Genomic DNA, 25,515 nt, shown 5'->3' with positions numbered 1-25,515 from the left:
TAAATGCATAGGAAATTTAGCATGTAAACTAGTAGAATTATTATTCTAATGGAATAGTTATTATTTTATGCCCAACTCAGAGAAATGTCACATTTATTCAAAGAATTGTGTGTTCCTTGGAAGTTAAACTGTTTTGATGAGAGTGAACTTAACAAAATGATAAAAGCTGAGACTAGCATGACTTAAAAAATGCCAACTTGTAACCCAGGGATGGGTATTTGCATACTAATTGTAATATTCCTGCTGTCATGTACCTTCAGCTTGAAGATCAGTCAGAAAGAGAAACTGCATCATCTGTGACAGGCAGACAGTGGGACGCACAATGCCAGTGAAGTGAGTTGCTGTTTAAAGCTCTTTTATCTCAGAAGATGTATACATGAAACCCTTGAGGCTTCAGTAGTCTATATGACTTGCTGCCTTTGTTTGCGATAAAAAAATGCTAATTGTTGCCTTTCACTGTAACATCATTTTATTTTTTGCCTTTCTCTATTCACGTTTTCCTTTCTAAAGTATGTCCACAATGCATGGCTTGCTTTGTTTCTAAATTATCTGTTTACTAGAAATAAATAAATAAATAAAGTCAACAGAAAGTTGACCTCTCTTTTCATCATGTTTTTCAAAGCAGTGAGTTAGAGATACAACATATATGATCTTCATAAGAGTTATTCATTATCACAGTACTTATTAAGAAGCTTTTACATGGCTAGACAGTGCTGGGTAAGGAAGCAGCTGTCACTTCCTCGGGCACATGAACTCCTCGCTTGAGTTTTCCATTCTCCAGCACACTGCTAATTGAGTGTGAACAGCTAAGTTGTTGGATTCCACATTTTTTAATGCAATACAACTGGTTCTAGCTGGCTCAATTAGCAAGATAACTGGTAGCTTTCACGCCGTTCCCATCTGGTCTGGCTCTTCTCTGGACATATAATATGAGTACTGCCGGCCTTGGTGGCACTTGCTTAATGAAGAAAACAGGCAGGAAATCAGCCAAAACCCCATGAAATACTAAGTGCGATTTTGGCTCCAAATACACAGTGAATTTTCTGGCAAACCATACACACATGGAAAGTTACTCTGATTAAAGCACCAGAATTTTATAAAGTTATCTCTCTCTCTCTCTCTCTCTCTCTCTCTCTCTCTCTCTCTCTCTCTCTCTCTCTCTCTCTCTCTCTCTCATGCACACACACACACACACACACACACACACACACACACAAAGGAAAAGAAGCACATATACCTCCATTAAGTTTATAAGTAACACACAAATAAAATAAAAAGTAGAAAAATAATAATGAATTTGACTGTTTATTTCAGTTAACACACAAGTTAAGAAAAATCAATGAGTCCTCTATAGTTTAAAATACCTATGATTTCTTATTCTCTAATTTTTATTTAATGGATTTTATTAATATTTGCATAGCTGCATTTTATAAAACATATGCTTATATTTCCATGCACATCTAAACTAAAAAATTTCTACATTTATTTCATAATTTAAAAGCTATAAGAATGTATTTCATAAACTTTCTGTTGAGTAATTAATTGTTACAATGTAAGTATTGTATAAAGTAGCTGGGTGATTTGTGTGACTATATTGCAGGAAAATTACTGTATGGGTCCCCAAAAGAATGCATATGTACTAACTTATGCTTTTGGAGAAGAAATTTGCAAAAAGTAAGGGTCTTAATCAGACTTGTTTTTAAACATTAACTCTACTCATTACTATCTGCATGATACTGTCCAAGTCACTAGCATCTATAGCCCACATAGTCACTGGTAACAGGAGAATTTAATATACTACTATTGTCACTATTAACTGATGGAAGATACGTGACATGCTTAATGTGACCCAGAGTATACTATAAACATCCAAGGCACAGTTGTACACTTTAGTGTTCTGATAAATATTAGCTTTTGCTGTATTTATTGATATCAAAACTTGTCCTTCCAAAGAAACAAACTCATAAAAAACCCAAATTAAAATTATTTAATAGGAGGAAATATTATTTACTAAAACAGCTACAGTATACCTAATTTCTGGAAAGGAAGCACTCCAGTTCTTCCAGCTCTAACAGTATAATAAATATTCATAACTGAATCTTGTAGATGAAAAGCAGGTCGAAAAGTGAGCCGTCCAGGAATCTTCTAAAGCCACGGGGGTGTCCCTTCTGAGAGCTGAACAGCAGCTTATGCCTTTAGAGCCAAGTCAACATTTCCTGACCTGAATTTAGAGTAGGACACTCTAGCAACTCTAATTTTAGGATGTCTAATATTCTGTGTGTATATCTACAGAATACAGAGCACTTTAAGTACAGCTCTGTAATTCAAAACTACATTCTTCCTTTTGTTCTTAACTCTCCATTCTCGCTTCCAGACTTCTTCCTGTTTTTACACAATGCTGAAAATAGGAAAGGTCATTGCTTATTGACAGGCCTCCATGCTCCAGCTCTTCTTGGCTCTACCTAAAGGCGCAGTGTACAATCTTTGCCGTCCCTTCCCTCAGGGGTGACAGTGAGGTCCAGCTGTTCTGTGGTCCTTCAGGAATGCTGTCACACTCTGTCTCTGCTTCCTTTGCCCATAGCACTGTAGGATGTTCACCTGAACAATTTGCCTACACTTTTTAGCAAGCTTTTTCATTCTGTCCTTCCAACATCCTTTTCCTTGGTCTTACACCAGCCACTGTCTAGATTTTGAGCATTAACTGCTTGGCCTAGTCACATTCTTCTGGGTTCTAGAAAATAACTACTTATATTTCTTATTAAAGAACCTACGTATAAATGGAGATGTAGACCTTTATACTAGATTGGATTTGCTATTTCTCTGTTTCTGATAGCTACTCCTCATTCTGAAGGATATACTGATGGCCAAGTTCCTCTCTGCCCTATGCATTAGCATATACTCTGCAGAGATTGAGTTTCATATAATTTAAATATTACACCAACCACTGTATTTCTGCCTGCAAAGACTATTTTTATACAAGTGCAATTTAATTGACCTTTATGATAATTTTAGAATTACAACAAAACAGTTTGAGAGTCATGTAATATAACATAATCATAGTGAAGTAACAGTTTAAACGCACAAAAAGCACTTCAGTGTGAATTTAAATCCAGGATTATGCCTAACACTTAATTTATGAACAATGAAAACTAAACAATGCAAATCTTTTTATATGTCCATTTTATTTAGAGACCAGCATTGCAAAAAGTCTCCTAGACAACCTGTGCTTTCAAATATTAGTAAGTTAAAGGAAAAATAGAGATCCAAAGCCCATCACTTAGAAGGAAACATGAGCTAGAAAATGTCAGTAAAAGAAGAAAGAAAAGAAAGAAAGAAAAAAAAGAAGAAAGAAAAATGAATTCCCAGTAGCCTCTCCTCAATCCTCGTATTATATGAAAGTACAACTAATATTAAAACAGTGGGGAAACACAGTCAACCCATTAAAAAGCATACAAAAACTGAAGCAATTATAAACAATAAGAAATAAAAGCATAATAAGCACTTCAACAAACCATACTTAGAATTATCAATATCCAATGCAACAATATGATATGCAATGCAACATTTATTAGAATAGCTGGAAGTGAGATCATCTGTACTTTATTGTCAATTGTTTAAATATATGATTTAGTTAGCCAGCTCCTTTCTGTTTGTACATCGTAACTACATAATTGAACTCCTTTGCTTGGAGTGGCTTCCTGTGGATAAGGGCTTGTTTCATCAGGATCTTTATCTGTTAAAAGGAATAATACATGGTATATTTGTATCTCACAAAGTTTATATCTTAAAGCTGATTTATTATTTTATGTAATATCCCCAATGTATACCTTCTCCAGAAAACTTCAGTTCAAAAATTTTTACTGATTTGAAAAAAATATATCACAATCTTTTGACAGATTCCTACATTTAAACAAACCAGCCCAGAACTAGTCTACCAAACAAAGGAGAAGTAAAATCTGATTCAGAATAGGGTAACTACAACAAAATACCAAAGTCAAACATCATCACATTAGACATTTCTAAATATTCATGATTATTAAACTAACAAATTTGTATGCTATGAAAACTTAAAAGCCATTCATTCCTTTTGATTGCTATCAGAAGCCCCTATCCACAGACACATAATTAGTAATACATTCAGAAAAGTTTATAATTGCTTCACATAACCAATGTTTCTCTGGTGCCAATAGTATAACTTATTATGTACAAATATTAACACCGTTGACTAGATTGACAAATAATCTCCTGATATCTAATTATATTCCCACATTATACTTCTGTTACTGTCCACATTGAAAAAACACTATGTGATTTTTGTTGACATTTTCTTGTTTCATCAACGGCTCATTTTAATGATGTAGTGTAAAAAATACCTTCAGCTCAAGTATTACTATAAATTATCAAAGAAAAAGATCACAATGCTATTGTCAAGGGTAGATGCTGTTTCTACAGGTCTCCAACTACGGAAACACTGGCATGGTCTGAAAATATGGACTCGCTCTTAGCTAACCAAGGTAAGATTCAAGCAATAGTGCATTTTAAAGATGATAAACACAATTCACTAAACCTTGAAAATGCCAAATATTTCATGAAATATGATAGTGATCAGCATTTGAAGCATAAAAATTTAAGATGTTAGAGTCAAAATAGATTTAATTTAGTCTAAATGACATTGGTCAGTAGTTCAAACATGATTACAAGGGAAATTAACATGATAGACAAATAAGAAGCTTTCCATTATTTTAGCCCATAATTAGATGAATTTGATCATTGCTTGCCAGTGATAAAAAGCTGAAAGAACTATACAAATTATCAACAACAGGAAATTTAAATTAAACACTTGTTTTTCAATCTCATGAGCTAAACTAGAAAATTATTTTATATTTAAAATAAATGGCATTTATTTTGACTAAATACAAAAACATTTTATATTTTATTAATGAAAATGTGTTTATATAAAAAAGTGTAGTTCAATGTGGCAATTTTGATCAATTATATATAAAAATACTTTAAAATTGACATGCATTTTTTACACAAAATAGTCACAAATTTTCCACAATTCCTATTTATCTAATAAACAATCTGCTTCAAGATACATTTATCCTGACAAGAATGGGACTACAGACAGTAGACAGAACTTATTTAAAGTATCCATTGTATTAACGAAGTAACATTTCTGTTTTAAATTAATAAAGTATCATAAAAATGTAAAATAATAAAATTGGGCACATTCTGCACTGCTGTCTGTTCATACTTAAAGTTATATTGAATTAAATGCATTAGGATACTCTGAAAAGTTTATTTTTACTGGCTAAATCCTAAATCAATCTACCTACTACCTCAAGTCCAACTAAAGACATTCATTGAAAATGCTTTGTATATGAAACACCTCTAAGTTAGAATGGGAACTGTCTTATGTTCTTCAGTGTGTAACCAAGGGATTACATCCAGTTTGGTAAGTGACTCTTTGAGTCCCTCCCTCTCCTGGTTGTCATGGACATGGTTCCTCCACAGCAGAGAAAATGATTTCTGTACAATAGACATGCAGAACAGAAGTGAGGAGGACCCTAAGATGGAGAGAATTGGACTTGTATAACAATAGACCAGAGTTATAAATTATTTTAAATAGCTAGTTAATACAGCTTTGTAAATCAAGATAAATAATAATAGTGTAATTTATTTTTAATCCTTTAAATACTTAGTATATTAGAAAACTACTTAAACATTTTTACTAACTTTGCCTCTATAACTCTGACTTGGCTTTCCTGGTAGTTTTCAATTTCTATCCAACTTAATGTCCTCTGTGATGGTGAAACAAGTAAAGTCATCCTCTCCTGCACAATGCCCTCAAGAATGGATTTTATTGCATGTAATATGTTAGTCCAGACTTATTTGAAATGTTTTCAAATTAAAAAGAGCCTAAAACAGGAAAGTCAGTGAAATATTGAATAGAGGGACAGAGTTTCATGACCTGAAAGTTAATTGTAGATTTTGCTCCTTGGGTGCAAACTAAGGTATGGAAGGGAGCATTGTTCAATGTCAGCCTTTCTAGAAACTAAAGGGAAGCAGAAAAGGAGGTCATTTCTTGATTCCTGATGTCCATATCGCTAGGATACATTCATAAAAATCCTTGAGGAGAAGAGCATGATTCATTCTAGTGACACCCACAATATTATCATGCAAGAATGGAAGTATTATTTCTTTATCAATGAATACTTTATCTTATACATTTGGACTTCAAAAATCCAGCAATGTTTGGGTTCTTTTCAGAGAAAGTTTTTCCTTTTACTACAAATTTAAAAATCTAAATTTTTGACAGATAAGTTTAGTATACAGTTAATTTAATTTTCATATGATTAATAATAATTAATAATGACAACTACATTCTTACATTTATTTCAAGAATTTTACTTAGTATCTGATATATATATTTATAATTAAATTTCCTTTTTATACTACTTCATGTAAGAAAAATATCATGCCACTGTTATACAGTGTTTTAGACATTTAAGATTTTGTCCTAGAAAGCTATGATTTATTTTATATTTTTCTTACTAAATTTCACTTTTGTTTCCCACCTGCACAACCTATAAAAATGAGACAGCCCCCATTCTTTTCATATTTTCTTCTATTCCTAGTCAGTCTTTCAACCCCCTGAATTTTCATAATTTTACATCTTCCAGATGATTAGACAAGGGGGCAGGGAGTAACTCCTTCAGCCTGCACTGGGAAAACAAGTGCTCAGAGCACAATCCCCAGTATTTTCAGAAATCAAATTCCTCAGTGACAAAATCACGAAGAACATGTTCCTTTTTTTTATTAGATATTTTCTTTATTTATATTTCCAATGTTATTCCCTTTCCTGGTTTCACTTCTGAAAACTCCCTCCACCTATCCCCTCCCCCTCCCGCTGCTCACCAACCCACCAACTCCTGCTTCCTGGCCCTGGCATTCCCCTATACTAGGGCATAGAACCTTCACAGCCATCCATTAGACAGAGCACAGGGTCCCCAATGAAGGAGCTAGAGAAAGTACTCAAGGAGCTAAAGGGTTTTGCAGCCCCATAGGTGGCACAACTATATGAACTAATAAGTACCCCCACACACACACAGAGCTCCCAGGGACTAAACCACCAACCAAAGTGTACACATGGTGTGATTCATGGCTCTAGCTGCATATGTAGCAGAGGATGGCTTAGTCGGTTATCTATAGGAGGCCCTTGGTCCTGTGAAGAACATGTTCCTAATCCAACATTAAGCCTCAATTTACAAGAATATCTGCACAAATCCAAATGGAAAAGCTGAATACCATGACTTTAAGATACCTGAAGAGCATAGTCAAAATAAGAGATCTTAACATAGTCTTTCAAACTTGGCATGTAGCTATTGTCATACTCTCAATCATACACAGCTGAAAACACTGGGCAAGAATCACCTTTTCAAGTTAGCTGTGGATATTTCACACAAGAACTCCACAGGCACATTTTTACGAGGACTACAGCAATATAGAAAACTATGCAGCAGTTTTAAACACATAAATATTTATCAAAGCCAGAAATTTGCTGCATATTTGAACACATGTGTGATAATGGGGTATAGGTTGAACATTTGACGTCATATGTAAAGATGGAACTGAGATTATTTTCTCTTTTTCTTTTTATTATTAGATATTTTCTTTATTTACATTTCAAATTTTATCCCCTTTCCTCATTTCCCCTCCAAAACCTGTTCTATCCGATACCCTCTCCCCTGCTCACTAACCCACCCACTCCTGCTTCGCTATCCTGGCAGTCCCCTACACTGGTGCATCGAGCCTTCACAAGGCCAACGGGCCTCTCCTCTCATTGATGTCCCACAAGGCCATCCTCTGCTACCTCCGTGGCTGGAGCCTTGAGTCCCTCCATGTGTACTCTTTGGTTGGTGGTTTAGTCCCTGGGAGCTCTGGAGGTACTGGTTGGTTCATATTGTTGTTCCTCCTATGGAGCTGCAAACCCCTTCAGCTCCTTGGGTCCTTTCTCTATCCCGGTCAAGCTAAAGGAACTGAGCCTGCAAATAAGTGGGCCCATGTAGCCCCTACTCCAAAGTCAACAGAGAAATGTATGCTCATAAGAAAACATGATCATGTGGCATCTCACATTGAGTACACTGCTTAAAGCAACAATGGAAAAAAATATCCCCCTTTCTTGTCTTTCAGAATTAAAATTGTCCAAAGAAGAGGAGAATAAAGACTCAATCCCAAAACCTTGCCAGTTACTACTTAGTTTAAAGATCATATTTGTCCAATATAATCAATGCAAACATTGTGTCTTCTCCTTTGAGCCCCAACTAACATATTTCATTCCCTCAGTTTCAAATTTCTTCTCAAAAGCTTACATCAAAGAAATATATTCTTAGCCTAATTAATATAACATAATTAACTTGAGCTAAGCAGTTCAATAGCCCAAGGCACTAGTCATCCAAGACATTCTCTGAAAAATAAGTCAGATCTAGAAATATAAAATATATATTTCGTTAATTAAGTTAATTTTAAAGTATAAATGAAAATATTTGGACTTATGATTACTCACAAAAAAACTAAGTTTTCTAATATGAAAATGATATAAATAGTACATTGTCTTGATGATCAATGTTTGCCAGGAGATGTTATATCAATAAATTCCCATTTGATGCAATAGACTTATTTGGGGAATGTTACTATTTTATAGATGATGCAATGTTTTCTTAAATATGTTGTAGCTGGATTGGATGCTTTCCGAACATTTCTAAAATCAGAATATAGTGAAGAAAATGTTGAGTTCTGGCTTGCCTGTGAAGACTTCAAGAAAACAGAATGTAGAGAAAAGATTGCTACCAAAGCTAAGACGATTTACTCCGAATTCATCGTAGCTGATGCACCAAAAGAGGTTAGTGAAATATCTCAGAATAATGAAGTTGCATCACTCAAAGGCTCTTCACAGTTAGAAATGAAGTTAACTCCATCTAAAGAGTAACATAATCATTTCTTCTTTATAGATTAAAACTTATCAGTAGACTTCAATATATAAATATATTTAATGCCTGCATTTTAAGAGAAAATAATACATGTGAAAGAAAACAAGCTTACCACTGGAATATCACCAGTTTTCATTTTTAATTTCTTAGAAGTGTGCATTATAGAATGTAATATGTTCCAAAAGGGAGCATGAAACTGTTGTTTAAAAATGAGCCAGATATCTTTAGGAAGGAAGTCCCTTGTATGCAACTTAAAAATCAGCAAAATACAACACATCTCCAGGGGGGAATGTAAGAGTAGCTTACTCATTTGATGTCATTATCATCTCAGAGGATTACTGTTGAATAAATTCACCATTTCTAACTTGTTTGAACTCTGGCTAGCTGGTTCAATTCATGTTCTGGTTCAAAGTTCTCTGTGAGCTGACACATTTGGTCTGGCTCTGAATTGCTCTGCTTGGCCTTATACTAACTCTGGCAACTTGATCTAATCTCCTGGCTCCTTCTTATTCTCTGGCTTCAACTGGCTCTGCTGACCTGCACTGAACTGCTTGAACTCACAAATAACTTCAACTCCATGATACTGCACGCACTGAACTATGAAACGACTGAATTGAACTGCTCCAAACTGTACTAATTGAAGTCACCTGACTGAGCAGATTCAACTCGCTCTTGCTTCACTGTTCTTAAGTAGTAGACTTTCTTGTCTGTCCTCAAGAGTGCTGTGTGTATCCTACCTCTGACTCATTTTTGTCAATCCCTGATTCATCATTTTGTCTACCCCTCAATTACTCATTACTTTCAAACATGGCTGCTTCCTTCTATAACCTAAGTTTACAACTACATTGTTTGGGATTAAAGGAGTATAATAAGGACATCTCTTTATTCCAGCCAGAGCAGCCATGTTGCTGGCTTAAAATCCCTATACAGGGAATTCTAGAATGATTCTGACAATATCTTTTGAAATATTGTTCATTTTTAATTTTTATTGTATACACATATGTGTTTTGCATGTATGAATATATATGTATAGATTCACTCAGCTGTATTGTATATTCCAGGCACAAACTTCCAAATATGTTACTATCCAACCATCTACCTTAACTTCTAAATTTTATTTATTTTTGATATTATAAAATAATCACATTTACAAACCTTTCCCTTTACTCATTCTAAAACCTCCCATATACCCCTCCCTGTTCTCCTTCAAATTTGTGTCTTCCATTTTTCATCCATGCCAAAATGGACACAGACCTTACCACTACATGAAGAATTAGAAGTAATCAAAATGCAGAAAGGAGAGATGTTCTTCCCCAGGAAGAGCACATGAATTGATTGTCCACCTTAATTTTTGAGACAAGGTCTCTCATTGCAACTTGAGTTTACTGTTTTGGCTAAACTGTCTGTCAAACTAGCTCCCAGAATGCATCTATTTCCAACCCGTCAGCATGAGGGTTACAATCATGCCCAACACTATTTGTGGGCTGGAAACTCAAACTCAGACCATCATACTTGGGTAAGAATGTTTTTAACTGAGCCCTTTAATGATATTTCTGATATAGAAAGTTTCATTAGTGTTTGGTTTAATTTTCAGTACAAGGATTGGATACCAAATAGTATAGTATTAATTGTAAATGGTATTTAAAGAGTTTACATATTAAAGTTGATGAAGATACATTGAAATATGTAACACAAAGTCAAAACTTTTAATGAATAAGTAGTGGGAAAATAGAAAGCTCTATTAACCCAGTAATGTATAAAATTAGCTCATAGTACCAATGGCCCTTCCTACAAATGTAAGGAAAACGTATGTGTCACTAATAGTATATTTTCTGATCCAACAAGAGGATTTGTGCTGAGAGTAAAATGTCAGTTCTTATAGGTATTGAGTAAGTTAAATAGAATGTAAATACATTGATTAAGAATCTAGGACACAAAGTTATAGCAAGTTCAACTTTTAGATGAACATTAATTACTGCAGTTGTTACTAGTTTGCTTTAACACTAACAGACCCAAGAACTATTCAAGTGTGGCTTGGAATTTACAGGGGGTAGAAAAGAACTTCAACTCATGTGGAGATGCTTCAACATTCATTTCCAAGTCACCACCTAAAAATCAATAAATAATTCTGGAAAATTGAAAATGTAGTATTATGGTTTGTCAAGTTGATTAATGTGCCATTTCCTAAAAAATTGAAAGCAACCCTGAAAAATGTATTTCACTGTGATCCTTATTTCAAAGCCAGTGTTTTTTCTTTCTTACAAATATAATTAACAGTGGCTACTTTGATATAACAGTAAACATCATGAAAAAGATGATAAAAATATAATTTTAAAACTACAGCTAAGAGGCTAAAGAGATTGCTCAGTGGTAAAGAGCACTCAATGGTCTTACAGAGGATCAGGGTTTAATTCCCAGCATCCACAAAACAGAACACAATCTGATGTCCTCCTCGACATCCAAGGATTCCAGGCAAATATGTGGTACATCGTCACATATACAGGCAAAACATCAATACACACGAATAAAATAAAAATTGAAAATGTAAAATAATGCAGCTAAAGTCAAGGTTATAATTAACAATTTTGACAAACACTTGCTTATTCCCTAACTTTTCCTTCTGAAATAAACATCCTCAGTAATAATTTAGCTACACAATGCAATTGTTGTTTCCATAAATAAAACCTTACAGGTTTTAATATTTTACACATCTAATTAACTATATAAAATACAAATAAATTTGTGAAACCTTTTCAAGTAATGGTTACATTGCTTCAAAATGACTCTGAAGTAAGCATTTAAACATGACAAAATTCATTGATCTCAGTGTGTGTGTGTGTGTATGTGTGTGTGTATGTGTGTGTGTGTGTGTGTGTGTGTGTGTGTGTGTGTGTGTGTGTGTGTGTGTGTAATCACTCTCGGTCCTATTATTTACCATTAACTCTTTCTAATGCAAATGACTCAGGGCACTTGAATGTTTTGTTTTATTTACCAACTAATTTGTCAAATCATTATTGACTTTCAATTACTTATTAAAGATAATATATACACTGCACAAGTAGACAGGGGATCATATAATACTAAAACACACTTAAAGTTAACTCTTGCCACAGCTGCAAAGAGAGATTACAACCACATAAAAAGTTATAGAATAGATTTCCATAGTAGCTCACTGATTATAGAGACAGGCCTTGAAACATAATCCATGCTTTCTGAAAAGAAAATGAAGCTAGAATATTTCATATTGAAGACCTACTAGAGTTTACCACTGTGATATAAAGCATTGTGGTACTTTCAGAACTTGCAAGCATTTTAAAACTGCTAATGTCAGCCGAAGGATGGAGAATAGGTTTGAGATCATTATTTCCATTGTTGGAGACAAAGAAGTGTTGTGAACCCAACAACTCTCAACGGGGCCAGGTCATGCTCCTGGGCTCCTGCTTCCACCTACATCTCTCTAGAGCTAGCCTCTCAGCACACTAACTCGCCAGCCCTGTGAGGCCACATGGCTATCTCTGGGACACCCTGACACCCCAGTTCCTCTCACTTTCACACAACGCCCCATGCACCCTGGTTAACCATATCAACACCTCATTACCTGGTAGAATCAAGACTCTTAATGTTTAATTACCCAATCAGATTTGTGTATCAATAATAACACAATTTACAAGATTCCAATGCAATAATTTCAGAGCCAAATGATAATGATAAAGCTTTAATCCAATTATTCTAACCTTTTAATAACACCACTTCAGCCTCCATTCTGGTTCCCTCTCTCCTCCTGAGACCGCTCTCTGTCTCAACTCCTTGCTCTGCCTCCCTTCTCCTGTCCAATCACAAGTCTGCCACTGCCCTAAAGTGATTGGACAGGGGAAATCCTGCAACAAAGAAGTAATGGGAAAGATTCTAGGTATATCTGGTAGGTAAATTTGATGAGACTACATGTTTTTCTTATAATTGGGTTAGAAGATACAATGATTTTTGTAAATAGAAAGTTAATTTCAGAGAAGTTCATAAGAGGTTATTCTATATTCATCTCATATGAATATAACTGACTCTGATAAAAAATTAAATTATAATCAATTTCTTGGAAGAAAATCCTATACATGAAGAAAAGAGGTAGAGACATGTTTTCTAGGTGTCTATTAAGTCTCCTTTTCTTCCAAACACTCATGTCTATTTTTTAACTTTAAAAACGCTACTGACTTAATTTTAATTGACTGCATCTAGACTGTACTAAACTTCATTACTGACACTTGTACAAAAACTGTCAGAATACTAACCTAACAGGCAGAGACTACATACAAAACCTGGCCTTTCGGGTTCTATGACAGATGCATTTTACACACTCTCTTTCATCTTGTCATCTTCCCTCTGGTTCCCCCTTTAACCACAAGATCCTCTGACATAACACTCTTCCTAATGCTTGGATATATCTCAAGTTCAAATATAGTGCCTCATTTTTGCTGTGGAGCCTTTCACCTCTGAGATTCACTTTCCTCATTTAAAACAGGAAAATAACCTATGTACATAAAGCAGATAAAACAGTGATCAATGAAATATTATGAGGAGAAATGATCCCATCTTTGATATTTTTAAATATTTAATTGTACTTTTATATAAGCATTTCCTTATGTGAGCTAATAATGTTTAAAGTATTAAAAATCTCACTTGTAGATTTCTGTAAAGATAAAGACTGATTTTTAAGGCTTTAATAGAGGGAAGTGTAAATATACACTGTAAAAAATGTGATAAAAAAAAACCATCTGCCATTCAAAGGAGAAATTCGTTGAGGAAATCCCACACAATGGGCTAAGCAAAAAAAGTTTCATGAAGCAAATTGTATGACCTGGTTATTTTGTTGAGTAGATGATGAGACATTTTGAACATTTTAGACAACTTTTTTTTCATGGTTCACTAATTTATGTGAAAAGCATTTGAGAGTACCAAAGAAAGAACAACATAGGTTGGCCTGACCACCCAGTTCTCCTAGAGACTAGACCACCAACTAAGGAGTATACCTGGAGGGATCTATGGCTCCAGAAACATATGTAGCAGAGGATGGCCTTGCCCAACAGCAATAGGAGGGGAGGTGCTTGGTCCTGGGGAGGCTTGATGCCCCAGAGTAGGGGGATGCTGGATAGGTGGGGTGGTAGAGTATGAATGGGTGGGGTAACACTCTCATATATGCAAAAAGGAAATGGGAGAACAGACATGTGATGGGGGATGGTGGAAGGGTAACCTAGAAGGAGGATATCATGGGATGGGAGATTGGTAGAGGTAGTAACCAGGAAGTGAGATATCATTTGAGATGTAAATGAATGGAATGATTAATAATAATAAAAGAAAAAATTTTAAAAAGAAAATGTAATTCTCAATATTGGTTGTACTTAGTCATATTTCAGTTTAGAACATTATTACACATTTAGTTAGTGTGATGCCAAAATAGTAAATGGCTCTGAAAAACTGTTTATCCTATAAAATAAATTATAATACTATCTTAATTTTTCACCAATGGTCTTATATGTCATTAATAAGGAAATTATTAGGAGATTGATAGTTAACTCTGCAGTAAGTAGTACTTGCAGCAGACCTGAGTTTGTATCCCAGCACCATATGTTAGCTTGAAACTATCTTCTGTTACCCTAGTTCCAGGGAATCCAACCTCTCTTCTGACCTCCACAGACACCAAGCTTGATGTGGTTCACATACACATATGTAGACAAAACACTCACATACCTAAAGTAAAACAAATAAATCTTGTAAAAAAATGGCAGTAGTATCAAGTCTACAGTTATACCCACTAGTACTAGTAGCAGGAAGATCCTCTCCATTCTGTAAGATTAGAAAGCTGTGCAGTCAAACCAAAATATAGTGTTTATAAATTATATAATTCCAGAGGTACAATCTTCTGTCACAGTGCATAATGAGCGTGCACAAGGCCCTGAATTCAATTGCTAGATATTGGACTAATTAAACTAATAAAAACAAATATTACCAACCAAGCAACATTTTCTTATCTTATTCTTATATTTTACCTTACTTTAAAAAAATGTTCAAAGCAATTTCATATATGGCTATTATGATTACATAATATCCACCACCTTTCTTCTTTTCAACTCCTCCCATGACCACATACTCCCTCTTAAAACCCTAAGTTGGTCTTTAATCATTATTTTTACATATATACATTTATACACATCCTACTGTATACCTTTAGTGATGCTCATATTTACATGTATTTAAAGCTGAACACTTGAACTTGAATGAACTTGCAACTTCTTATGCCCAAAGAAAACTGATTCATTCTCAACAACTTCTGCATCTAAGGGCAGTTCTTTGTGAAATTTCCCCCATCCATGTTGACATGTCAACCATTGTTATTGGATGCAACTTCTCCTTATATTGATGCAAGAGATGCCTTGTATTCTGTCCCTTACAACTGTCTGCTCTCCCAGTATTTCCTGAGCCTTAGATAGAGGCAGTGTATTATAGTGCACCAGTAATGAATAAACACACCACAGTTATTTATTTTCTACAGTTTTTCCACATGTTCATCTCATCAATTACAAAAAAGAGTTCCTTTAATAAAATGTACAAACAGCATTTACCTGTGAGAATAAGGATATATAAAACTAATGAGGTGTTTAATAATTAGTTTTCTCCATTTTTTAATTAGAAAAAAATGGCTTAAAATACAATATTAAGTATAAAACAGATGAAATTGCATTGTATCTGGACAGACAAGATGACTCCAGCATAGGGTGTTAAATTATACTTTATTTCAAATAACTTAGTTTGAAATTGAACTGAGTAAAGAAATAGGTATGTGACATGCTGATAGAGCAGAGCCTTTGAAAATGAGTGTGCAGATATTTGTTTTTCTGGAATAATACTTTGTATTTTCCATCCTACATTCATTAACAGATATCATCTTATTGTTGATTCTCCAATGTGTTGAAGTCACCTTGAGAATTGCTTTTTTATTTACCAGTTATTGATAGCTAACAAATTATTCCCAAATCTAGTCATCTCCCAATATATTCTTTTTGTTCATTTCTTAGTTGCCTTCCATTTTATTTATTCTCTGACAGTTGTGTGCCTATTGTATGCTACACACTATGTTGGTACATCTAAGAAAAGAGATGGTATCACTTCTTCAGTAAATCAGCTTCCCAACTTTTTTGGAAGCCTTGGAATTTAAAGAATTACAGTAGATTTCACAATCATTCTAAAATAAAAATAAAATAAAATAAGATACAAGGATATAATATAATGGGAAATCTGAATTTGGAGATTAGAAAAATGTGTATCAGAAAGACAAATTAGTAAACCTTGACCAGGATTTGAGAAGATATGTAAATAAGTGAAACAGGAAGGGAAGAAGAAAGGACAGAAGAATGAGAATAAAAGAGTCAAACCCAGAGCAATTTACCTTAGTAGTGATAGCAGCTAGGAGCTGTTTGGCAGGGTGTATAAAACCCCTTCCATATCACCTTGAATTCTGCACTACCATTTCATCTATCTTCAGTTAAAGGGATCTCTTTTAAAAATGAGTATCAGAGATGACAGATGAAGACAAACAGATAAGAGAGAGAGAGAGAGAGAGAGAGAGAGAGAGAGAGAGAGAGAGAGAGAGAGAACAAGAACTAAAGTAGTTGTCAAGTGATTTTACGTGGACTGTCTTATTTCATCAGGACATGAATTCACTGCCTCAGAGAAATGTTACGAGCATCCACTGTGCAGGAGAAAATGATCCGAACTTTAGGGATGCACGTAAATAACAAACAAACAAAGAAATCATTTTTAAAAAATAAGCCTCCCAGCTACTAGGATTGGTGAGGAAAGAGGTCTTCAGCTCATGAGTCTAGCTTTCAATTTCTTTCTTCTAAATCTACTACTCATTTTTAAGTGTTTATGACATAGCCTGGGAACCTTGCTATTTATCGTAAAGGCATAAGACACATAAACAGTCACATAAAATCCATTTTCATTTCTATGAAATATTTAATTCTCCTCATATTTTCTCTAATTTGTATAACATCTTAGACTATGAAGTCCAAATTAAAATGCAGTCTTAGGAGGCAAAGGGTGACATGAATGTTTCTTCCAATTGTATATTTGTTCAGAAAAACAACTTACATTTTTTCAGATTAAAAACACAAACCTCATGTATTCTTTAAGCTGTCTCGTGTTTTTTAAATCAAGGCAAGCAGGTTTATGCTGGTAAGAGAAAGCCGTCTGACATTTTCCCAGTGTCACTAACAATAAGATCACATCCTAAACATGTATATTTAGAAATCTGTGTGCATCATGATTTTATATGTGTCAGCTCCTTTTCCCACAGATGAAGAGGCATCTGGTTCTTATTCAATTCCATCTTTGCTTTGACTACTTGTCTAATTAATGAAGGTGCTTTTTAATTCTCTTCCCTTTCTTTCTCTTGCCTGATTTAATGTGTTAACAATGCTTCCCAACTTGTATCATCTATTTCTGTCATCAAAACCACTGATAACAAGTAGATACAGTCATGAGTAGTCATATATTCCTTGTAGATGCTGCAAAAGCTATGTTGTCTTTAATCACAACCCTTGAAAATATATTTCAGGATTTTCATTTGCCTTTGTGATGCCAAAAATGAAGTAATACAAGAGGTATTAGTGGTGATTAAATGGAATTAAGTAACCAAAAACATGATTACAGATGGCTTTGATTTAAATAGTAATTTTTATACATTGTTGTGAATGACATCTCAGATGTTAAATGCTCAGTTTTGGCAAAGCATTTTACTTATGCATGCTTACATCCTTTGCTCAATGAGAATCTCCTGCTACTTTATGAATTCTAAATGAGGAAAGACCACCTATACTTAAATTTGGGAGCAAAACTGAAAATTTTCCATTCAAATTATATATATATATTAGAGTTTAGGATTAAGAGAGAGACCCAGCAGGTGATCTTTAAGATATATTCTACCTGTGAAAATAATTTGTTGAAAGGTGAAAGAATTTAAAACTGTGGGTGTACAAAAAAAGAAATTTGACTTTCATAATTTTTAGCTAACCAAAATCATGAGTATTAAAATATTCTGGATCTTAAAATAGAAATGTTTTAAATAACTACAACATCTATAGTGCCATTTTCTCAATGCAACAAATTGTTCGTTCTCCATGTCAATCTTGCAAAGGCCTTTTCAAAAACTAGCAGGATTTTAAAAGCCTCAAAATGGTTGTGATAACACCACAACTCTCATTTCAAAGAATAACAGTCTTATGTTCTGCTTTCTTAGACTGACACTAGTCTGTTATATAAGATAACCTTTTAAAATATATGCAAATAAAATACTATTTCTGAAATCAAAGACTATACAAACAAAAGCAAATGTCCATTAATAGTAATATAAATTGTTATATAGTTATTCTCATATAAACAATTTTATATTGTCAATATGTAATATCTAATTGTTTTTTTTTTTTTTGTGTGTGTGTGTGTGTGTGTGAAAACTGAAAGATAAGTGTTATTTCCCATTCAAAGCTTTCATCTGCTAATAACCTTTAAATCTCTTTTAATGGTATTTCTGGTTTGCCATTGTTTTGACTAGATGTTGTAAGCCATCTCTTCATCTTCCCTTTTTTAAGAGTCCATATCTAATCAGCATTTTCTATCATTCTTTAGAATATTCCTCAAGGCCAGCCATTCTTAAGACATGTCCTCAGGTCACAAGGATTAGATAATAAGTCTTCCTTTCTCTACCTACTAAATGTGTTTGGAAAATGCATGCTCTGTCCTGCAGCATCACTCCCTAACTACCATCTATTGCCCACCTGTCTGATAAGGTTTCTAGATTGCCGTCCTCATCCAGACCTGGCTAGTAAGCTCACCCAGAATCAGTGATTACTTAAACATGTGTTCACTTTATTACCTTACTTAAAATTCTCCTCCTTTCTCTGATGATACATAAGAAAGTGTTATAGTGCTACAGGGCCTATGACCTACTTAACTTGCTTAGCTATTGCCTTTATTCCTTTGAAGCCCAACAGGCTTCTTTCAATGAGTCCTCCTACAGACATGCCCCGGATTTCATACACATGATAATAATTCAAAGCCCAGTTTCAAATTGCACTTCCTTGGGAGAGACCTGTTTCTAGAAATCATATTTGTTTTTTCTTTTCGATTGCTTTCTCAAAATCTGTCCTCCTAGTCACATCTTGATTTTCTTGGTATCCTCAGATTCTAACACTGTTGTGTACAACTGTTTATTAAATACCCTAAATAAACTGAACTCAGGAAATAGTTTATATTTTTAAATATATGATACATTTTCCTTAACAATTAGGTAAATAGCTGTAATTACCTTACAGGTATATTTAACAGCATAAAAGATCAACATAAACAATTAGCACACTACTACTAATATTCCACTTGAATTTTTTTCATATTTAAAGTCATCTTTATTTAATCTTGCAAATTACTTTAGAATTGAATCCATTATTCAAAAATTTTTATCGTTGGAAAAGACACGTGTGATAAGGAAAATAAAACTAGAAAGAAAAGAGAGAATAAACTACTGGAAATAAATATACATTCTGCTGATACTTTTGAGATATGTAGAGAATGAATGATTAGGAAAACCTTGGAAAGATAGTAAATAAAAGACAGGTTAATTCCATCCCCTGAATTGTTGAATACTTTTCTCATAACAAATCTCCTTCCTCAGTAATCAAAACTAAACACTTAACATTAACTAAAGCTTTTGTACCCAAATCTGTTTAAGTATAAACCCAATTTATTAAAACTTCTATACCAACATTATACACAATAACAAGAAAATAACAGAAACACCCTTTCTGTGACACAGGAAGGTTTGGGGAGGAATACTCATTGTAAAATCGAGCATATGGAGAAAAAAATGCTATAGGGATACACAGGCAGGAGAAGTTTAGGTAGGAAAACAATTTGAAAGAGATTTATGTGAGACTCATTTTGGAACAGAAAATGCAGTAGTGTGATTTGGGATATAACCAGGTGTTTGCAGGATACTTGATCACATTGTGAACTCCAGGATTATGAGATGTACTGGAAAAAAAAACAAAAACAAAAACCAGTTTCTAATTGTGGCATGGCTTAGCAGTTAGCACACATATGTATCACAAATAATGAAGGTAAAGTTAGTTTGTAGAAGGATGCATCCATGTTTGAGAGTGATGTTTAATTGAGTAGCAGACAAACTGATGAATCAGAGAGAGATTTGACAGACTAGAATATGCCCAACTCTCATGAGAAGAAAGAGGAAAGGGAAGCTACTTGAGGGTCAGTGCAGAGGGAAAGAGGAGGCACTTTTATAGGGAGAGTTTTACAGAGACAAAGAATAAGCAAGACACATGTGAAGACAGAATGCAAAAGAGAATGAGAATGAGCCAGAAGATCAGAACAGATTGCTAAGAGACAAAGCACAATTCAGTCAGAGGCCCAGAGAGAGGGCAGATTGAATCAGTCAGCTTGAAGAGCAGCATGAGACAGAACAGTGTATTGAGTCAGCCATCCAGAGCTCACAAGGAACAAGAAAGGGTGTACTTATTCAGTAATAAGTATCAGCGTCTGAAAATATTCTAGGGCTAGGTAAGACTGTATCGAAGCTTCCAGGACTAGGCCTAAGTTAACAGAGGCAGTAAGCATTTGAGATGACAATTACATCAGACGAATAAAAGTTACTATTACAAGCAGGGACAATCAAAATATTGAAAACAGAGACTGACAGAAACAGATGTAATGGTGGGATGTTTCACATACATATCACAGAAAATTAATGGAATTCCAGAAAAATATTCATATAATAAACAGTTAAGAAATTGGTAATGCCATCCACAAGGTTGAAAGGAAAAGATTTTATGAGAAATAACATAGAGGAAGGGAATAGTTTATGTAATAAAACCTAAACTGTAGGCACAAGACCAAAACTAAAAATAATTACTGTAAAGCTCTAGGATCAAAGGCACAATTTACACTCTCTCTCTCTCTCTCTCTCTCTCTCTCTCTCTCTCTCTCTCTCACACACACACACACACACACACACACACACACACACACACACACACTACATACTAGATAATGATCAGAAAAGAAAGAGTTATCCGGGATAATTCTTCTATGTCAAGCTTGAACAAGTTAAAGAAAGTAATGACATTTATATAAACATGTGGGTGTGATGTTTTTGTCACAGGCATTAAGCAGAATTGCCAAGACATGACTTCATAAAACTACTGATTATCCCCTGTTCATCACTGAGATATCAAGAGCTGAGGATGGCAGTTCCTTGGAAATGAAACAAGCAAGTCACAAATGTTTTTGATAGAAATATTAGTTAGCATTAATGCATTTAAATGGAATTCTTTTAAAATTTTAGAATGATTTTGAATAAATATCCCACCATTTCTTCACTTGAATTTTTACAATATGTAGTCATTGGGTCTTTAGCCTTGTGAGGAATGCAAAAAGTGTAACTATCTGAAAGATTTTCTGTGACAGAAAACCTTTTGTGAAGTCATCATTTTTTAATCTATTCATAATTCCACAAAGAAAATGTGACTTGAATTTAACCTTAGACACAAAAAGTCTTGTGAAAGTCTTAGATGAGAAAAAAAAAAGTGATTTGGTTAAGCAGGATAAATAAAAAATGTCAGAAGCATCAAAATGTAAAGAATATGCTGGGAATGGTATAGTTTTGTGGGGATACAAAGTGTACATAGAGGCAGAGGAGATACATCTCAATAATAGTGCTAGTGGCTGAAGAGGAGACACAGAACAAAAGAAACAAGTAACTCAGGACTACATAGCAAGGGTCATGAATGCCTAAATCAAGTGTGACTATGATCATGAGGATGATGACAGTGGAGGTGATGATAATGATGTGATAACAGTATAGATGACTATAGAATAGGCATCAAAGAATGCTATTGTCAGTCAAACCTCTTCTGGAGAATGTCATAATAGGATAAGTTGTTTCACACATCATTAGGAGAATATAAATCATTCATGATGCTGTTGAAGAATTTCTACATATCTAACTAAAACAAATGGAAGCTTATATTCACATATTTTTATATTTATTTTTTAATTGGTTAGCCTAGGTGTTCACAAAAGAAGACAAGTTCCTGATAGTAGTCAATGTTCTTCCATTCTACTACAAAGAAGGCTAAATTCCTTTTCGCCGAGCATAAGACATACTAGACCTGGCTGGGACCCCCCTTCACATCTTGCACTTCTTCTCTTGCATATTACACCCTATATATCCAAGAAAGTAGCTCTTTACTACCTAAAATCTTTACTGTATTGTCTGTCAGAAATCTTTCTCCAAATTCTTAGATATCTGACTTTTTATTGTTCAGTTTTAATTATTATTTATTTAATTTCATCAGATGTCTTTCCCCAAAATAGAGACAGCATATGGCACATAATAGACACCTCCAATCATCTATTGAAATCAATTAATTAGTGTATCTACCTGTAATTGTGTCACTTTTATTTTATTTATTATTTTCTAATGAAGGGATGAGATAAGACCCAAGCTTTAGGTATGCATGGCTTGGGCTGATCCCAACGCATTTATAACTATCCCTAGGTCAAAGCCTGGAAGCTTCTAGCCTCTATACAATCTAAGCCTCTGCAGGCCCAGTCCTTGAAGGCTTCAGCTTCCGGTCTCCATCTGTTAACCTAGACCTAAAATATTTCAGCCTCCCATATTTACTGCTGAATAAATTCACCCTTTCTAACATTTTCTGAACTCCAGCTGGTTTGTTCAACTCAACTATTTTGACTCACCCTCCTCTCCAAGCTGACTGATTCTAGTTGGATTCTTTTGGCTTCTGGCTACATTCTTCTGCCTGGCCTCATACTAACTTTTGCAATATGTTCTAATCATCTGACTCCTTCTCATACTGTGACTATTCTTCATTCACCTGTGTTTACCTTGTTCCCTGTGTAACCTGGATTCATAGAACTCTCCAAGGAAAATTGCCATAAACACATAACACCCACCACACACCACATCATTTTTCTTTCTTGTTACTCTTAATTAGCCTCTCTTCTTCTATTATTCTCATGTGAGCTGGGTGTATCCTATCTGTGACTTATTCTATCAAATCTTTCTCTAATTCATCACTTTGCCCTCATTTAAAGGTCACTTTCAAGCCTAGCTGCTTTCTTCTACAAACTAACCTTGCTTTCATTGATAAAGATTAAAGGGGTATACTAAGAGCATGTTATTTCTGTCAGTTCATACAGCAGCCCAGGTCATGTCTGCATTCTGGCTGGATCATATTTTTGGGGGTGATCCCTTGCTAGACCAACAATTGCTGGATTAAAATTCTTCTACAGTTCACTTTAGTGACATCCTCTGATTCAGACTATAAATAGACTAAAATCAGAAAACAGAAGCTCAGTAGTATCAAAGTCGAAGGTCACTGAGGCATCAGGTTTGAAAATGGCCATGTGATATCTTATATGAAGAAGGGACAATTGACACTAGGTTTGGGGAATGTTTACAAAAGTTTCAACATTTTATCTGGATCTTTGAGGAAGGACCAAAGGAACTGATCAAAGAATAAAATTATAGATGGATCTGGGACCAGTGAGAATCTGAAATCCTTATCAAAGGAAACTATATGAGACCTAATCATGCACTTTTAATGACTTCTTCAATTTAGTTATATTTTATTATTGTTTTCCTTAAAATAATATTCACTATAATATTTTATAATATTTATTCATTAGCAAACAAAACACTTTAAGGTAAGAGACCGTGTTGTTCACTTTTCTGCCTTAGAAATTAAACCACAAATTTGATCTTTTAGACACATAGCAAGTTAGGAGCTGAATTGGACTTAATTTCATCTCAATCTACCTATCATTTAGCTTCACTTCAATGCTGTATAAGTGATATTTATTAGTTTTCTTTTACCAATTACCCAAATTGTAGCACTCTATCAACTCTCACATTTTCTCCTGAGATGTTCTCATTCTAATTCATAAATTTCTATTGATTTCTTATTTTGTGTTAAGTATTCAGCTAAGTACCAGAAATGATGATAAATGACATATAGCACCAGCCTTTGGGAAGCTTATGATATTAAGATTCAGATATATTTTAGATGTCATGAATATTTTTAGTTTAACTCAGTTGCCTTGAATAAAGTTTTGCTGTTGAAATATTCTGAAATATGGGTGGAAATGATCAAGTACTGCAAAATTTGATTTATACTTCAGTAGTTCTTCAGGTGAATGGGGTATTATAACATAATAGATCTCGATTAGGCCCTTCTTGGTATGGTGGTGGTGGTATAGTTGTAGTTATTTGTTGTCTCTGTGTGTGTATGTGTAGTTCACCATATGTACATTTTCACTTGCAGAAGGTATGTTGGCAATGAAGAAAACATATAACTTGTTTCATTTTGTCAAGTAGAAAGAAACAGAATAGAAGAGCAAGGCTTTGGGAAACCACTCAGTTTACTGAGTATATGGAGAATGGTGAAACACAATCTAGGATATTATGGCTATTCCTATGTAAATACATGCTTGGAATTTAAGTCAAAGTTCTAGAAAACTAAACTGGAATGGGGAAGAGGCATCTCAAATTATCATGAGTCTTCTTTGCATTTTCATTTTGCCTCTTTAAAATATTGGGATGAGTACAGGATGGCTACATCCTCTTGGAGACAGGGAGGGGGAGAAGGAATGTGTGCAGAGCTGTGGAAGGGCGAACCGGAAGGGATAACAACTGGACTGTAAAAAAATAAAAAAATAAAAATAAATAAATAAATGGAAAAAATAAAATAAAATAATAAAATTTCTGGCTTCTAAAAATATTAAAGGTCAGCTTTAATAGTTGCCTATCAATACCAATCCTCTCAAGCTATAATAAATTTTAAAACCAAGAATGTGCTCATTGTGTCAAAAATATAAATGCATGACCTTGTTGCTATTTTCTATCCAATAACTTTATTTGAAAATTTTTCAGTAGTTAAGTATATCTAGTATCCTGATAAAGTTTGAATCTTATGTAATGACATGCTATCTTTTCTCTACAGATTAACATTGACTTCAGTACCAGAGACCTCATCTCAAGGAATATTGCTGAACCAACTCCAAAATGCTTTGATGAGGCTCAGAAATTAATCTATAGTCTGATGGCCAAGGATTCATTCCCTCGTTTTCTAAAGTCAGAAATTTATAAGAAATTGGTAAATAGCCAACAGGTTGGAAATCATAAAAGATGGCTGCCTTTCCTGTAAAGAAGGTAAATAAAATAGTATACGAAAAGCTACCATATAAAACATAAAAAAAAATACAATACATTTCAGGATTTGGAGAAGTTTTACTTTATAAGAATATATATATATATATATATATATATATATATATATATACACATATGAATATATATATATTCACACACACATATATATGACTATATAAGTCACATATTGCAAATTTAGCCATTGTATCTGGTACTTAACAATCTTCTGGGAGA

General features: G+C 34.1%; 1 protein-coding gene across 2 annotated transcripts; it reads left to right on the top strand.

Moving 5' to 3' along the window:
• Positions 1 to 322: 322 nt before the first annotated feature.
• Rgs21 (regulator of G protein signaling 21) lies at positions 323 to 25,276 on the top strand. 2 transcript variants are annotated; one of them, XM_085831036.1, is made up of 4 exons: positions 323 to 333; positions 4,453 to 4,514; positions 8,736 to 8,902; positions 25,073 to 25,276. In XM_085831036.1, exons 1-4 carry the CDS (start codon positions 323 to 325, stop codon positions 25,274 to 25,276), a joined length of 444 nt encoding a protein of 147 aa, XP_085687162.1. The 2 variants fall into 2 exon arrangements, with proteins under 2 accessions (XP_085687162.1, XP_021030995.1); XM_021175336.2 differs by having other exon boundaries at positions 4,438 to 4,514.
• Positions 25,277 to 25,515: the final 239 nt, after the last annotated feature.

The sequence above is a fragment of the Mus caroli genome, unplaced genomic scaffold, assembly GCF_978045245.1.
Source record: "Mus caroli unplaced genomic scaffold, Mus_caroli_1 scaffold_1, whole genome shotgun sequence".
Taxonomy (NCBI): Eukaryota; Metazoa; Chordata; class Mammalia; order Rodentia; family Muridae; genus Mus; species Mus caroli.
The sequence above is the reverse complement of the archived record's forward strand: the minus strand, read 5'-3'. Positions and strand labels throughout refer to the sequence as shown.

Coding starts and splice junctions, on each gene's coding strand:
- Rgs21 (XM_021175336.2), top strand. Junction 4,515..8,735: donor CTCGCTCTTAGCTAACCAAG/GTAAGATTCAAG, acceptor AATATGTTGTAG/CTGGATTGGATGCTTTCCGA. Junction 8,903..25,072: donor TAGCTGATGCACCAAAAGAG/GTTAGTGAAATA, acceptor TTTTCTCTACAG/ATTAACATTGACTTCAGTAC.